The 17125-nt window shown below is 52.3% G+C and overlaps 2 protein-coding genes across 2 annotated transcripts; both read right to left on the bottom strand.

Annotated features, from left to right (window-relative positions):
* Window positions 1–222: 222 nt before the first annotated feature.
* On the bottom strand, window positions 223–3016 carry MC1R (melanocortin 1 receptor). Its single transcript, XM_083370418.1, has one exon. The coding sequence runs from the start codon at window positions 1863–1865 to the stop codon at window positions 921–923; it is 945 nt and encodes a 314-aa protein (XP_083226544.1). The 5' UTR covers window positions 1866–3016; the 3' UTR covers window positions 223–920.
* A 2046-nt stretch (window positions 3017–5062) lies between these two features.
* Window positions 5063–16765, bottom strand: TCF25 (TCF25 ribosome quality control complex subunit). Its single transcript, XM_083370389.1, has 18 exons — window positions 16510–16765; window positions 15932–16093; window positions 14829–14903; window positions 14201–14334; window positions 13227–13292; window positions 12265–12347; window positions 11365–11495; window positions 9469–9568; window positions 9231–9324; window positions 9004–9096; window positions 8693–8798; window positions 7828–7987; window positions 7422–7509; window positions 6857–7015; window positions 6533–6623; window positions 5889–5968; window positions 5666–5738; window positions 5063–5261 (listed from the first exon to the last, which is right to left on the bottom strand). The coding sequence occupies exons 1-18, from the start codon at window positions 16702–16704 to the stop codon at window positions 5097–5099; spliced, it is 2055 nt and encodes a 684-aa protein (XP_083226515.1). The 5' UTR covers window positions 16705–16765; the 3' UTR covers window positions 5063–5096.
* Window positions 16766–17125: the final 360 nt, after the last annotated feature.

The raw sequence follows: 17125 nt of genomic DNA, 5'->3' as shown, positions 1-17125 counted from the left end.
CCCATCCAACTGACACAAATGTGCTAATATTGCAAAGAATGATGCAGATCAGGGGCCCCAAACTCGTGACCATGCTTCCTTGGCGTTTGCCTTCCCTCCCCCATTGCCCTTCATGTTATTCAGATGGTGGGCAGCCATAGAGGAAGAGAGGGACCTGCAAAACCTAAAGGAAGGAAGCACATTGATCTGTCAAAAAATGTCCCGTGGCACCTGAAATTGAAACTTTAGTTTTTAATACAGAGCAACAACCATCCTGTACAAAAAGGTATTTGCATTCAAACTGCTAGTCTAAAGTATAAATCCTGTCCAACGGAAAAGTGGAATTGAGTGGCTGCTGGATAATTTTCTTGTTCTCCGAGTTCTCTATTGTAGCCTCTTACTAAAACTTGATCACTCACCTCAGATAACAGAAGAGAGACAGGCAAGAATGTAGCTCTCCAGCAAAGGATCCCACAGTCCTGGGCTGTCTTCAAAGAGATCCCCCTGGCTCTGAGCCACCAGTTTTAAAGCAGGATCTGACCTGGGGGGAGGGGCGTTAGCCCTTTGCCCTCTGCCAAACAGAACCTAAACAGAAGCTGTGGGAATCACAAGAGTATTTGCTGGGAACAACCATAGAAGGCGGCCGCTGACACAGGACACCCATTACAGTAGATTCGGGCAATAGTGGCTGTTTTCAGCTCCAGCCTGTGGCCATCCAATAAGCACCCAGCTGGCTACAAGCAGGAGAGGAGTGGCAGGACGTGGGGCCCTTCCAACAGTCAGAAATCAAAAATGAAGCAAATCCATCTCCACTATTTCCTGTGCTGGGTCACAAAGAGTCACCTGCTGGCCCATAACGGTGCACCCAGACCCTCTTTGGGGTGAGGCTGACTGCCTTAGGTTTGCCTCGTGTCCTAAGGGACCCAGCCTCTCTTTCTTTGTCACCAGAAACACAAGACCACCTCTTTCAACGTTCTCCTGAGTTCCTGGCTTCGGAAAGCGTAGATGATGGGGTCCACCACCGAATTGCAGATGATGAGGATGAGGTAGAGGCTGAAGTAACGGAAGTAGCACTTGCAGGTAGGGTGGCTGGGGCAGATGAGGATGAGGATGAGGTGGAGGAAGAAGGGTCCCCAACAAATCAAGAAGACTCCGAGCAAGATGGTGAGGGTAATGGCCCCCTTCATGCTGGTAAACTGGGGCACATGCTGTTTGCTGTACAGGATTGAAATCTGCCTGGCGTGCTGGTGTGCCAGCATGAACATGTGGATGTAGAGCCCTGCAATGAGGGTCAGCACAGAGAGGAAGAAGACCACCAGGCACAGGATGACGGCCGTGCTGTCGTAGACAATGAAGAGGATGCTGGAGGTGCTGCTGATCAGCCAGACGGCCCCCATAAGGGCCACAGCCCGCTGGATGGTCATGATGCTGTGATAGCGCAAGGCGTAGAAGATGGTGATGTAGCGGTCCATGGCGATGACGCCCAGGAAGGAGAGAGAAGACATCAAGGAGCTGCAGATCAACATGTCCATGACGTTGTCGACCTGCTTGACTACAGTAGGCTCTATGATGAGCATCCCATGTTCTATGAGCAGCATGAAGAGAGTCTCCACCAGGTTGCTGACGCTCACTAGCATGTCTGAAACAGCTAGGCAGCAGATAAAATAATACATGGGGGAATGAAGGTTCCGATTTTTGACGATGGCGGCCACCACCAGCAAGTTCTCCACAAAGCTCATTGCTCCCAGAGTCAGGAAGATTTCACTGGGGATCACCACTTGCTGCTCGCTGGCGCAGAAGGACCCATTGGTCCAGTTGGCAAGGAGATCAGTGGTGCTATTGGGGAAGTCCAAATGCATCGTCACTGGCGATGTCTCAGGCATCATGGAGGCTGCTTTGTGGGGATGCTTATGAAAAATAAGGGGGGGCACCAATTTTGGAAGAGCTTTTCTTCCCAAGTGTTTTCAGATGCTGCTCCAAATGCTCACCTGTGGGCTGCAGGTTCCTCTGTCAGCAGTCTTCTTCCCAGAAAGTCTTAGCTCTGTGAGATCAGCTCTCCAGCAAAGCAGTTGGGACGGCAAAGCCAGCAACGCTTCACAAGCTCCCACAAGGACGTTTCCGCCGCAACACAATTCCAAGGATCCCAGAGCACCGGCCTCTTGGCTGTTCTTCTCCTTGGTTTCTGCACTTCGCCTTTATTCTTCAGCCTACGTAAATGAGGAGAGCGATCCTCCGGCTTCTTTCTTGGGAAGCACCGTCTCCACGTCACTGTCCCTGGTTTCCTTCCTAATGTTATAATGGCTGAATTTCTCTCTGCCTCCAAAATTGATTGGCAAAAGTTAATGGCAAAGAAAGAACTCTTTCTCTCCCCCCCCCCGCTTTTAAAGCCATAGACTCAGCTCCTCCTTTAGCAGAAGGGTGGAGGGTGAGCCACATGACAACAAGTCAGGCGGTGAGCATTTTGAATGGCAGGGAGGTATTATGAAAGGTCCGGATGAGCTGTGGCTTTCACAATCACGCTGACCAGGGGACGGCCATTCTTGAGGATGAAGCTCCAGAAAAGCAGAAACAAGAGAGTAGGATCGTCACCTGGGCTTTTAAGGGGGAGCAGAGGAACATGGGTCCCAGGGGGCAACAGAGGGAGAGCTTGGCCAGGCTGCCATTGCATCAGGGCCAACCGTATGTGATATATGCTGTTCTTTTAATGATCCTCGACTAGATTTCTTTCAGCGAGGTTCCCGCTATGGTCAGGATACCCTTTAGCCAACTGTGCCCTCCTTCTATGATGGGAGAATTTATCGGTTTAGTATTTTCTTCTGCACAACTTCTTGTGCTGTCTACACAGGTGCCTTACTTTGAGAGCCTTGCCTTTTCAAAAAGCTTCTACGCAGCCAGTTTTCCAATTCCACACCCTATTTTTAATGAGCTGATGGTGGCAAAGGCTCTCTGCCCTTTGAAATACCACCACACTCTTGTGCAATCTACTTCCAGATCTACGTTGCTGAGTTTATAATGTGACAAGTCACTCCGTTAGCAGTTAATGTTCTTCCGAGATTGCATCTGTGGGGACATATCGGGATAGTTTTTCTGTCCACATGTATTTACTTATTTATTTATTTAATTGGATTTGTATACCGCCCTTTCCCGAAGGACTCAGGGCGGTTTACAGGGAATTAAAACAAGAAATACAAAAGTTAAAAACAATTAAAAAGATTATAATATAATATTATAATTATAAATATATTATAATTATAATAGTCCCTGTATATGTGCACCACAATCTCTAGGCCACGCTAGCTGACGTGGATTCCTAGGATCCCGATCTATCCAAAGCAATGCCTCTGGTGGGGACAACCGTGCAAGGACAAACAGCCTAGCCCACTGGCAGGAGGGGAGGGGAGTCAGAGCAACAGAAGACCACCCTCTTTATTGAGACCAAGAAATGCACAGTCTGGTTATTTTTCCAAGTATCACAGCATCTTCTGTAATCTGCACAATCGTGAAAACCGCATCACTGAACAAGGATTCTGTAGAGGATGGACTCTAAAATAGGGAAAGCTGGGGAGAGATTGGTTGACGAAGCAAGGAATGCCCGTGACCTTCCTTGCGTTTAGCACGTGTGAAGGCTGCGCAGGTTGGGAGGGAAGGAGCAGTGGGTGAAACTTCTTCAGGTGCTCCAGGCAGTTGCCTCTGGCCTGAAGCCGGCCGTGGAAAGTTGGTCTTTGAAAGGGGAGCACCAAATGAGCTTTAGAGTTGCTGTGTTTGGGCCAAAGACAATCCTCCCTGGAGCAACTGAGAAGGAAAAACCTGTTTCTCCATCACTTTACGGTTGAAGTTGCAATTAGGCTTCCAAGCACAGCCAGAGGTCGCCTCGTCCTCTGGGGCGGAGCAGGCCTAACTGGGCTGTCAGAAGGGCAGGCAAGTTAAGCAGGCCCTCGGGGTTCGTGGGCTGGGCTGGCCCAGGGGTTGCAGGCACTGGAAACGGGCAATGCCCAGCTCAGGAACAGTCGCCGCCTTCTTTTCCTGGCAGCCTTCTTCCCCACTTTGAAGTCTGTCTGGGTTACCCTGTTTATAAACAACTGCAGATAGGCGTGTGATGTGTGTGTCTATGTGAAGGATGGGAAAGCATCTGCGTACGTATTGTGGGGCCATACTGGAGGCTGTACAGATATCAAGCGTTCAAAACAAGGGGAGGGGCTCTTCCACAGACATCCCCCCCCCAGTGCAAAACAGCAGCATGCTGAGTAGCCAAGCCCCATTCCTCCCTCTCGCAAATGGTCTCTGCAAAATATCCAGACTGAAAGGTTCAACCATAGTTGTATCGAGAGTATTTTTTAGAAAACATTTTCCTAACTTTTTTAATTAAAAGGTGGTAGGATGGAACCACTGCAGCCTAAAAGGGATGAAAGGTTGGGTGGGCAGGCGGGGGGGTCTCGTGACGGAGGCAGCTCGGTAGCTCTTTCTTGCCTCGGCGCCATCCATGAGGCCTCCAAGAGGACCTGAAAGGGGGCAGCTGTTGTGCCCCCTGGCTCATGGCCCCAAAGAGGGGGCAGCCTCTGGAGAGAAGGCTACTCTGGGTTTAGATCATTCACAGCACCAAGAGGACCGGAACCTGCCTCCTACTGTGGCTGCCTTTGCAACCCGGGCCCATCATCCCCTCCCGCACCAATTCTCCCTGGGAGAATTTCTTGGCAAGACGATTGTTTAGCTTTGGAGAACGTTCTGACCGTCCCAGTCAATTTTCCCCCAGCCACCCTTGCCAACCTGCAAATCATGCCAGGAGGCCCAGCCAGAGAACCGAAGGGCAGGAACTCCCAACCAAAACAGGCTGGCATTGGCAAGGTGGGGGCCAGCCAGGCTGCCCCCGAACTTCTCCCTAAGAGAAAGCCTGGTTCCCTCCACAGTAACGGCTTGTTGGGAAAGAAGGGCGGGACGGAAGCACTGGCAGGGTTCTCCTCCAGAGAGCCAGCGACTGAGTGGGCGGGGTGGGGGCCAGGCTGCTCAGCTTCCTTTCCGGAGGGGAGAGGGGAAAGCGGACGGGCGTGCAGAGGGGAAGCACAGAGGCCATTCCAGATTCTTCTACCTGTTTATTGTGAGTGGGGGAGGGGAGCCAGAGTTCAGTCCCAGTCTCCCCCATCGCCTTCTGGGTTGTCATCTCGGGGGGGTTCCTGGAACTGGATGTTGGCCAGCATATCCCGCATTGCTGCCATCAGCCGGTTCACTCCCTGGTTGAGGTTCTGCCCGGCACCCGGCTCGGCTTCTCCTCCGGCGCGAACTTCCCCCTGGGATGCAGGGCAGGGCAGAGAGGCACCCAGGCAGGTCAGTCCTCCGGAAGCCTCTTTCCCTGTCCCCAGTGGCTTGATTTGGTTTACCTAGACAACTTCCATGGCCACCCATCCCACCAGGGGAAAATGCAAAACCACAGCAGACAATCTGGGCACTCGCAACTCATACAAGCCCCAGAAACCACCAGGCAGCCAGGCTCACCGAGCCTCTGGCCCAAATATGGGGCTGGTCCACCGCAGCTCCTCTAGATCTATCCCAAGGCTTCCGCTGGCAGGATCTTCCCCTCTGCTGCCCTTCATCCCACAACCTGGCCCACAGAGGGGCACCAGCCCTGCGCACCCCCAGGCGTGCTCTGGACACACCTGCTATTGCCCTGGTCAAGCTCAAAAGGGCATCTTACCTGCAAGTTGAAGTTTGGCAGCAGTGAGCGAAAAAAAAGGGATAAAGTGCTTTCGTTGGCTGGATGAGTCGCCCTGGAAAGACAGAGGGAGGTGTGGCTGAAAGGCTTGGAGGGTCTTGCTTGGGGGGCCTCGGGCAGCCTCTCAGCTTATGCTCAAGACTGGTCAGCCAAGCAGCGCCTGGGAACTGCCACACGCGCAAGAGAGCTGAGAGCCAGGAAATACCTTTCGGGTCTCGTGTATGAAACAATCGAGTCCAGGGGTGGCAGAGGATCGAATCCCATGATGGGCTGGGAAGTCACTTCCTTGAGAGAGGAAAACAAGAGGTCAGGGGCCACTATTGTCCAGCCTTCATCTATTGCGCCGTTGGATAAGGCATCTTTACAACCCCCGAGAAAGGTGGGCGTGCGCTCCGAAAGAAAAGCACAAAGGAAGACCAAAAGGGGCCAGCCAAGCCAGACACGAGGACGGAGGATGGCCAGCTTGAATGGAAACATTTCCAGGGAAGAAACAGTGAACCGAGGATGGCTCCGTGGGAAGCCGGCGGACAGGAGAGAACATGAGAACCAGTTTGGCCTAGTGATGAAAGCATCAGGCTAGAAACCAGGAGACGGTGAGTTGTAGTTCTGCACTAGGCGCAAAAGCCTGCTGGGTGGCTCTGGGCCAGTTCCTCTCTTTCGCAGGGACTGTTGTGTGGAAAAGAGGAACAAGTATTGTGTGTGTTGGCTGCCTTATTTACAAAATACACTTCAGACACCAGTGCCAGAGCTACACCAGGGACGGAGGGCAAGAGAAGTTGCTGTATGTGAAGAACAAGAGCCCGCAGGAGGGTCAGGATGAGGGCCCAGGCAGAAGCATCAGATCCTCACCGGAGGTAATGCAGCTGTGGCTTCCCTGATCTCCGAGAGGATCACGTGGCGGTAGACATTCCTGGGTGCATTTTGGTATCTTGCCTTTCGCCTAGAGACAGACAGAGACGGGGGGAGGGGATGCCAACAGTCTCCTCTCGCCCAGAGCTTCCTCTCCTGGGTGCATGAAAGCAAAAGCACCCGAGTCCTCCTCCCTTTTCTGCAGCAGCCACAAGTCACACGCTGAGCTTATGGTGGGAGAATGGGCAGCGCTGAACGTCCTGAGCAAGAGCAAGGAGGTCAGTCGCTCAGCAGGGAAAAGGCACCAGCAATTGCCCAACTCACTTTTGTTCTGCCTCCTCCAGAAAGGGCTCCTTGGCATCCACCAGCCGCAGCACCGTGTGGACGTTGGTCTCCAGCCAGGCCATGATGGCCAGGTCCTTCCAGAGGGCATGGCTCCGCCCCAGGTAGAGGGAGAGCAGCTGGCTCAGTGCTGATGGCACACTGGGGAGGGGGGGGGGAAAGAGATGGCTTTTAAGAAAACCGGTTCTGGGGGATGAGATGCTGGTTCCACCACTGGTTTGGTGCAGCTGGTTTTGAAACCTTTCACACCATTCCCCTTGCAGAAGGTGCAAGGAGGCCGAGGGGGAAGAGGAGTTCCACAGACTCCTTGTAATGACAGGCCATCAGCCTCATCCCCAGCAACTGCCAAGGAAAGTTGCCTGAAGTTATTAGAAGTAGCATTTGCTTTCTGCCTCTCCCACTGGCAAGATTTCATTTATCCTCCTCCTCATCAATTTCTGGCTTAAATGGCTTTTTTGCCATCCCCACTTGGGAGCTCCTGTCCATAGTGGCTCTCCATGTCCCCCAAGAGGCACAACCGGGATCCAGCAAAGTGTCCCCCCCTTACCTCAGCTGGGCTTCCAGTCCAAAGAAGGCATGGGAGGTGACCATGGGGTCAGGTTGCACACTGCATCGGTCCAGAAGGGGCATCAGGGCTGGAAGGGGGGGGGAGGAGAGAGTCAGGGCCTTCCCTGGAGGGCAAAACAGCTCAGGCCTCCTGGGGGGGAGGGGGGCTAATGAGGCACAGAAAAGGCCTTCAGTCTCTTTGTTCAGTTTGGGAGGCGTGTGTGTGTGTGTGTGTGTGTGTGTGTGTGTGTGTGTGTGTGTGTGAAGACAGATTCATCTTTACTCATGTCGGAGATGTGACATTTGGTGCTTTCCTTAATTGCAACTCACTCCCACCCCAGGGGCCCCTCTTCCTCTCTGCCGCTCCAGCCTGGCATCTGTACGGGAGCCAGGCGGGGCTCACTTACCACTGGGGAACATAATCAGGGCCTGCTGAAGGAGGCCGTCCGCTTGCTCACGGGCTCTGCGTTGCTCCGTTTCAGGCAGATCTTCCTGCTGGCTCAGGAAGAAATAAGCCAGAGGGACGGAGAAGGCAAAATTGGGGAGCTGGCTCAGATTCCGATGACCCTGAAGTGGGGGAGGGGGGGAGGTGAGGAAGAGGAGGCACTGATGTGACAAGTTTGAAGAGGCAACTCCAGAGTTCTAGAAGAGAGGTGGGGAAGGCAGGGCTGGAAGCAGGGCTTGGGTCTTCAGAAAGCCCTCCCCCCAACATTGGGGAAGGCTCTGAGCATCTGTCCTTCAGGGGGCAGCAAGAGGACAGCCACAGCTCTGGCCAGTTCCGTCTGCCAGAGACTCTGCAGAGCGGCCACTGCTGCTGGGGTAGGAGGGGGCAGCTCACACCCTTGTGCCTTTCAGAAGTCCAGGCAGAGCCTTTGGCAAGGGAGATCTACGTGCTTCAGCTTCATCCCCCAGCCAAAAGCCCAGGAAGATTTCAAAATAGGGCAGGCTGGCCTTAAAGCAACCTGCTGGAGTTAAAAACAGGAGCAGTCAGCACTGATACTGCTCTGGGGCTGTTAATTGTTTTAAAGCTCTCGAATTGAGAGATAATTAACAGGAAGCAGCTACTGGGCTAGAAGAAGAAAACATATCGGGGCACTAGAGAGACGGTAGAAATCCCTCTGGCCCAGAAAGGGGGTCTCTCCCCAACAGGGGAGGGAGGGCACTGAACTGTGCAGGCTGCACCAATCCTTTGAGGACCGGCCCCGTGTTTCTGCGGGGGGGGGGGGGGCGCTCCAGCTGCCTTGGGCTCTTCTGCCCCCACGAGGCCCTTACCTCCCATTCCCGGAACATGCGTATCAGGAAGGCGTATTCCCTTGCTCGGAGCGACAGCAAATCCACCATCAGCAGCATGCCTAGCGGATCGTTCTCCGGATCGAGACTTGGGGGGGCGAGGGGAGGGTAGATAAGAGGAATGCGACTCTTTCAGGACCCTGTCCAAAGGAACGCTCACTGGCCTTTGGCGGAGGGAGGAGCAGCTGGCCCACCGAGAAGGCCGCTAGAAGAGCTTCGGGGCTCCTCTTGATGACCCGCTTTGGGAGCCAAACATTCCTGTCCCAAAGTGGAACTGAAAGAGCAGCCCTCACCTCAAGACGAGCTTGCAGACCTCCAGGGCAGTCCGGGGACAGCCTCTTCTCTCCAGGGAAAGCAAGTGCTTGAAGAGGGCCAGGTAGAAGGCTCTGTGAGGGACACCGGAAGGGGAAGGACGTGATTCTGGGGAGAGGAATGGGGACGTGGAGCCTGGCCAAGCAGCACCTGGCGATCACCGGCCAAGAAGCAGCCGCCTCCTCCAAGCCTCCAGGGGGGCACCCACCTGTTCTCCGGGTGGCGGTAGTCCAGCCTGCAGGTGCCGCTGGTGAGGCTGAAGACAGGGTGGAAGGCGCACTCCAGGGTGTAGAGGGCTCTCTCTGCAAAAGAGGCATTGCGGCCGACACACTGGCAGCCACCAGCTGCTTTGCTGGCCCAGAGCTTTCAAAGTGATGGAGCTATTTTTTCAAACTCCGTACCCCAAACTCTCCTCTTTTTACGGGCTACACTTGCCCGATTCTTACCAATCAGGTCTCTGGCCATCTCCTGGTCTTCCTGCATCCGGCACACATCACTGAGCTGCAGAAGTGAGTCCACATGGTAAGGATTCATCTGGAGCAGCAGCTGAGAACAACAAAGAGCGACACTTAAGGACTCTCTGGAGAAGGGCAAAGCTAACCAAGGGGCTGCCCCTCACACGACTCACTGTTCCCAAATCAGCGTTTGGGAATACTTGAGGACTTCCAAATTCAACAGGCAGAAGAGTTGGCTTCGTGGTCAAACAGAATGCTTGCCTGCATTCCTGGCCCCTATCTAGCCACCGGAAACCCTGGGCCTTCACTTGGGCTTCAGAGCTATCCTCCACTTCTTCCTCTTCACATCCCTCCTCTTACTGCAACCTCTGCTCCATCCACCCTCCGGGTTCAGATTTACTAAGTCCACTTTCAGTAAACTTAATTAAGTATGAACCATTTTTCAGAAGTGAAATATTCATCTTTTAGACATGGGATTAATTTTCAGTGGCACCTCGTGCCTACTTGCCATTGAAATTATGTTGTTTTTCATTGCTACCATCAGTTATGCAAAACGCCCTGTACTGCTTTCTGTGCATTACCGTTTATTGATCCAGGAAAAGCCACCTCATTGCCTCAACGAGTACACTAAAAACAAGTTGTTGTATAAGAAAACCCACAATCCTTCCTGTTTTCCAGGAACGTACGTACATTCCTGTTTGTCTGAGAATCCAAACGTTCCTCAACTGCGATGAATTCCTCCTTGAGGAGCAAGTGTGTGTGTGGGGAGGATCAGAGAAGGCAGAGCCGGGAGTCATTCCTGGACAAAAGGGTTTTTATCTCTCAAACACTCCAATTTCAAAGAGCCACATTTATCCTGGCTGGGGGGGGGGGGGAGGAAAGGGGGAGCTCTCCAAACTCAATGTCTTGATTATTCTAATATTAGGCTAAGAACAAGTTTGGCCTTTCCACGCTTTGTATTTACTATCAAGCTGTTTGCCAGTTAACACAGTTGGACCGGCTCCATAAAAGTCTCAAAGCAGAGCCTGTTCTCTGAAGCCCTGGAGAAACGAGACCCTCCGTTCCGCAAAGTTGGTCAATGTTTAAATATAGCACAAATGTTGGCTTAGATCTCCCCTTCAGCCCCATCTGCAGTCTTCGTCTTCAGCGCTTGGGAAGCCGGGGCAGGAGTCCTCAGTCAGGGACTGGCTTGCTGGGAGGGGAGGGGGGGGGGCTGAAAATGCATGAGGATCACGGGAGCCCCTTCTCTGCCCTAGAAGAGCCGACTGCAGATTCCTTTTCCCCACAGCTTTGAGTGTTCTGCTCTCAGCGCGAGCAGATGCCTCATCTCTTCACAGAGAGGTCCGCATGCGCACATCGCTGGGATGCAGACAGGGCCCCGGAGGCTGAGAGGGCACTGGGAATCCAAAGCCCCCACAATAAAAAAAACTACCATAGCAGGTAGAACCATGTCTCAAGCTCCTTCTATGCTGGTCCAAATCATACACACGTGCACGTCTTGAGAGGAAGATTGAATCAGAAAGCTGCATCTCTTTTTATGATGACATAACATTCTCTCAGAACATCTCAGCTTTTGCCTCTACTCGAAATTAGAATCGTCAAGTGAATTTTGTGTGGCTGAGGTGCTTTGGCACACAAATCAGGCCTCTGCCAGTGGTCTCCATGCAGAGTGGGCTGGACACAGCTGCATCCGGAGAGGGCCAATCGATTCCTACAGCCCACTGGGAATTGTAACACACCCTTTGGAGGGCACCTGCTGTGCACGGCTGGACAATACCAAATCCTGAGCAAGTCCAGAAGTCAAAATCGGGATGGAATAAATTGCTGTAGTTTCAGAGCTGGTAGGTTTGAAGCCATGACTTTGGGCATGCCGAATGAAGAACCTACCACAAGATTGTTTGGATCCATTGATTCCACAGCATCCAAGAATTTGAACTGCACCAACTGGTATTCCCGGTTGTGCTCAAAGGCAAAGTGTTGTTCTCCACGCCTTGTTTCCAACAGAACCATGGATATACCTGGAGAGATTTGTTGAGGGAGGGAGGCGGGGGGGATGGAAGAAAGAGGGTGGTCAGCCACAATGGAATGGTAATCTAGAATCTAGAAAGTGAGTATCTCACTGTTTCTCAACTTTTTCTACTTTAGAATACGTGAACTTCAGCTCCCAGAATTCTCCAGCCAAAGTGAAGAATACATATTATGTATCTTAAAGTTGGCGTGGTTGAGAAACATTGGCCTATCTATTTGGAGAGAAACTAAACTCTAGAAACAGGAATGCTAAGCCTGGGTTTTTTCACCCCCTTTCCAGTTCGATCGCCAGAATTACCCTGACTCTGAATGCACGAGTCCAGGTCTGAACTTCACTTGCAGCCCCCATCCATATTCCCAAGCCTGTGAGATCTCATCGTGCAAGAAATATACACCTCCAAGCTAGAAGAATCTAGACGGTTATGTGAACATTTCCATCTATTGTTTCAGTGTAAACAAATCTGGAATTCTCCTACGCAAAGCTGGAGAACAACAGTATGAACAGCCCAGAATGCGGGCACTCAAGGAAGGAAGTATTCCTACAATTGTGAGACAACAACTGGTGCCCTACAAAGCCTCTCCTTTCACTGGCATCAGAAGAGAAGTTGCTGGCTTGTAATGCACCCATGATATATTTGCCTGCTGTTCAGCTCTGCTACTCAGTACCCAACATGCCATCAGAACAGACAGCAGCCTTTTCCCAGTCCCAAAGTCAGCCGAGGCGCCTTTGGTGCAGGAGCCTTTGGGAAGGCCTCTCACCTGTTTTGCTGTGACGTGGCCAGGTGTCCTTGGGTGCTGCCAACCATGTGCTGCGTACATACTGGCGCTGCCTCTGCCTTGGCCTGGAAAGAAGGAGCGCACTTTAAGATGGGAATTCATACATCAAAGCCTTTATCTATATTCTAGTTGCTAAGCAGCTGCAACAAAGCCCACATGGGTGATGCAGTTGTTTTCAAAGTCCTATTGATGCATCCTGACCCCCCCCACACCCCCCCCCCAGGCAATTATCAGTCCTTAAAATAAGCATGGCCTTGTTTTGGGAAGGAGAGAACATGGGCTTCCTTACTGGGAAAATGCAACTGTCTCTATTCTCCATCCAGGAAGTACTGAAGTTAGCATTGCTAGAGCACCACCGCTCGACTGAGCGCAAAGATTAAATAGATGCAAGAGAAGAGGGAATAACCACATCTAAGGTCGAGGCATGTGCTTGTCCTCACATGCATGCAATGACTGTGAGAAAGGCAGATTCAAGTCCTTGCCCGAGTTCATCAAAGGAACCAAGACCAAATGATTCCTCCCCAGCAAGACACCAGTGAAACCACAGCTTGGCGCCTGCATCCTGCGCAGGGCCACTTGCTGGACCTTCCTCGAGACAAGCAGTCCGCCTGTGATGGTAAAGAGCATCCCAAGAATGGGTCAAAGTCCCTTCTGCCACATCTGAACGCTATAAAAACTCTCCATCCAGAACTACCATGGTCCCAGAGCACCTCAGAGAGATTCCCAAACTGATCCTTCCCTGGAGGAGGCTTACGGATCGGGAATGTACCATTTCCCTTCCTTCCACACACAAAGACTCCCAGGCAGGGTGAGGCAGCCCTGGCCCCAGGCACAGCTCAGTCAAGAAAATGGCATTCTCCCCACAATGTTTCCCCGGATCGTGACTGCTGTGGCCAGATGTTTTGCTTTCCCACACAATCTAGAGACACAACACTGGACCTCACCTCTGATCTCCCAGAACTGCCCGGGCCCCGAAGTATCTCTTCAGCTCCGTCTCTGGATTTAGGCTCCTAGAAAGTTGGGAACACAAATCTTTCCTGTCATTTAATGCCCACATCTTATTTGATGCAGAGAACATGTTGTTGTGTCTAAAGCCTTGCTCACTTAAAGCCATCAAAATGAAGATACAATATGCTTTTATTTGCATGCAAGCAATAATTGTCTACTGGCCCCTCAGCCAAGCTACGCACTGTGCTGAATGGCCATGAGCAAAAGCAGAACCAGAGCTTCTACGCCTTTGGCCCCCTACGTCGCGAAGGCGAGACAAAGGAAAAATGCAGACGCAGCAGAAATTACAGCACGATGTTGGAATACTTTAGACAAAGCCCTCTGTATCACAGCAGCATCGATCCTTCCTACTAGGTCAGCATGCCAGCCATACTGTCTCAGAGATACGGCCAGTGAATAGAAGGAATCTGGTTTACAAAGCCACAGGTCCCCGACCGATTCTTTTCCTTCTCACCACTCAGGGTCAATTCAGCTTCCTTTAAATGTTTTTTTCAGAGGGGCACTTTAAAGAAATTCCTACATGCCAGGGGCATCTCATAGGATTGAAAGCAAATATAAAAAAATACCACATATAAGTTGTTCCTCTTGAACTTTCCCTTAATTTAAGCTGTCTAGAGCAGAGGTCCCCAACCTTTTGGACACCAGGGACCAGTTATGCGGAGAGAGGTTTTTCTGAGGACCGGAGGGGGTGTGGTTTTGTGTGCTGCCTGCATCCTGTGGATGGGGCTTTCCTTGTTTGTGCGGCCAGGTTGCTGGTATGCTGCGGCCCGGTACTGGTCCATGGACCGGGGTGTTGAGGATTCCTCATCTAGAGCCTCAGCACTGATGTATAACCTAAAACCGATCATTTTACCTATAGCGCAAAAAAGAGGGTTCTCCCACCACCACTGATGGACATTTGGTCTCTTACCTGTGTTCAATGTACAGCAGAGGCCGATTATCTGTGACCAGCCTGCTCTGGCTCTGGCATGGGGGCCCACTGGAGTTCTCAATGCTCAGCAAGATGCTTTCAATATTTTCCACTTGGTCATCATCTCCAAGGAACTGTTGAAAAGCAACAAAATGAGCAGAAGAGCTTCATCCTTCTCAGAGAAAATCCATGTAAAGACAAGTCTTAATGTTCTCTTGCAGGCACCCTCATAATGGTCCTCTTCCCTTTAATACAATCAACACCTTATGGAATCATAGATGCCCCATCACTGAACATAGGACAGCCATTTGTCCAGGATTGTCTGAGAATCTGCCCCAGATAGGGTTCAACTACTATAGGTCCAGGGCCCCTTTCAACCCTTGGATTCTGCTTGAGCTTGGTCTTTCTTTGTTCCCTGAACTGCAAGCTCTTTCTAGTGACTGAATAGCCAAGATTCTGTAGAGCTGTAGTTATGATTTTGTAAGGGTAGCATCATTTAATTCCAAAGGAAGTCTCAAATTCCTGGCAGCAAAGGGAATAACCATGACTTTTTCTACATGCCTCAACTGGTTTAATTCATTCAGCATTTCTGTACAAGTGCTCAATCCCCAAACCTAATTCAGTTTACCAGAGCCTCGCTTGAAGGATTCTTCTTATTCTTTCTTTTCTTCTTTTTTTTTCGTGATTTGTTGTTTATAGTAGACTTTTAAAGATAAAAATAAAAGGTTGAAAGATGCATATAGTGAAGCACACATCAAAAGTACAAATTTCAAACAAGTTATCTAAACCAGGAAAATATCTAAGTTTCTGTTTAGGGCAGGGGTCAGCAACCTGAAACAGTGAAAGAGCCACTCGGAACCGGTTGCCTCACAAAAGGAAAAACTGGGAGCCGCAACAAATGTGTGCGCATGTGCGTACATGCGTGCATGCGCAGAACAGGGTTTGAGTGAAGAGTGGAGCCAAGGCGAGATATGCACCTACCCTGCATATTTGAATTGATTGGTTGAACTTTTTTAGTCCCACTTTTTTTTGGGGAGGGGGACTGCACGTGGTAGAGGACTGGGAGCCGCAAGAGACGGCTGAAAGAGCCACATGCGGCTCCGGAGCCGTGGGTTGCAGGCCTGTGGTTTAGGGGCTGTAGTCACAAATACCCAAAATATGTGCCAGCAGATAAAAATACAAATAGCAGCCAAGCAATATTATAAACTATCAGTGCCAGAATAGCGGGAAATGGAGCCCTTCACACACCCAGGGGCACAGAAAGACCCTCAAGACCCTTTGAAAGGCCAGCAAGGTTGGGGCCATCGTGAACTCAGGAGAGAGATGTTCCAGCGGAAAGGTACTATGGAAGAAAAGGCACACCTTCTGCTCCCCACCATTCCTTAGCCCACGGGACCAGGAGTTTGCCCATCCTGCCAGACTGGATTGGATGGACATAAACAACCAGTAGACAATCCTTCAGATAACCAAACCATGAAGGACTTTAATGGTGACAAACAGCATCTTGAATGGCATCTGGCTACCAATGCAGACCCTGGAGCAGGGGTGTTACATGTGCCAAATTATTGATTGCAATCTGTTACTATTATTATCATGAAGCTGAGCTGTTTGTATGCGCTTTTTGTATAGTTATGTTCAAAACCTGTTCTACAAGTTGCTTTGTTTTTCATTGATGATATAAAATCAGTTTTAAACAAAAGTAGGCACCATCGTTTTCTACAGGATACTTGCCATTTGGTCCAGCTGTTCCACCTCTACCCCCTCCTCCCTCTTGTCGCTCTCTGGGCCTTCAGGTTCGGCCTCTTCAGCTGCTGGGTTGCCTCCTTCCAGCAGTCGGGAGTCATCAGCCTCCTCTTTAGACATCAGGTCCTCATCCAGTCCTTCACTGTTTATCTGCATAGGTTAAAAGTTCCCCAGTGCACAAGCAAGCCTGTGGCGTAACCCTCATTTGGTTTCTCTTTCTCTGTCTTAACGTTACAAAGGAGAACCACCTAAGAAGGGTGGCCAGCAGCAGGATCAGGAGTGCAAACAAGAGGGCAGTTTTTTCCCCACCAGCAGGGAACTGACCCAGGCAGAACTCCCCCTGGGAGCAAACTTTCGGGAGACACCCCAGTGCTACCAACTGACCGCAGCCAGCCGCAAAGGGCTGGAGCTGCCACCCAACCCGCTGAAAGGCACCGGGAGGCCCCAGCCACTCTATCCACACACACCCCCGGCCTCGGGGGACCGACGCGGCTCGGGGGCCGGGCCAGCCGGAGGACGCCGCCCGGCTGCTGAGGGTCTTCGGCCGGGCTGCGGCGGGTCCTCACCAGTTCGAAGGGGTTGGCCACCCGCTCCAAGGGCTCCCTCCGCGGGCCCCGCCGCCGCCTCCCGCCGCCGGACACGGGCAGCAGCTGCTCCTCAGCGACCTCCTCATCCTCGCCGCCGCCTCGCGGCGTCTCCTCGCCCAGCAGCCCCTGCCCGCGCCACTCGCCCCGCAGCCGCCGCAGAGCCCGGCGCGACATCGCCGCCCGCCGCGCCGGAAGCCGGGGAGAGAACCCGAAGGAGAGCAGGGCGCCCGTCTAGGCACCGGCCCGTCGCGCTTCCGCGGCGGCGCCCACGCATGCGCGGCTCCTCTTTCCGAAGCCCGGCCCGCTCCGCGGAGGCCGAGGGCAGCTTCCTCCGCCGGCGGTGGCCGAAAGGGCGGGCGCCTCCTTCCTTTGGGCTGCGGGACCGCCCGCCAGGGACCGCCTCCGCCCCGCGGTGATTCGTGACTCAGGCGGCGAACGTGCCCATTGCCCGGGCCTTCGTTGGCCTCTCAACAACAGCCCCGAGAGGTGGGTCTGGCCGAAAGAGCCTCCCCCCCAGTCACCCAGCCGGCTTCCTGATTTCTCGGCCAGCCCTGCCCCCTGCCCCGCTCCCGTCAGGCCTTAGGAGGGTCGGGCT

This window comes from Vipera ursinii (genome assembly GCF_947247035.1).
Source record: "Vipera ursinii genome assembly, chromosome: 10".
In the NCBI taxonomy this organism is placed as follows: domain Eukaryota; kingdom Metazoa; phylum Chordata; class Lepidosauria; order Squamata; family Viperidae; genus Vipera; species Vipera ursinii.
This window is presented reverse-complemented; position numbering and strand designations above follow the sequence as displayed.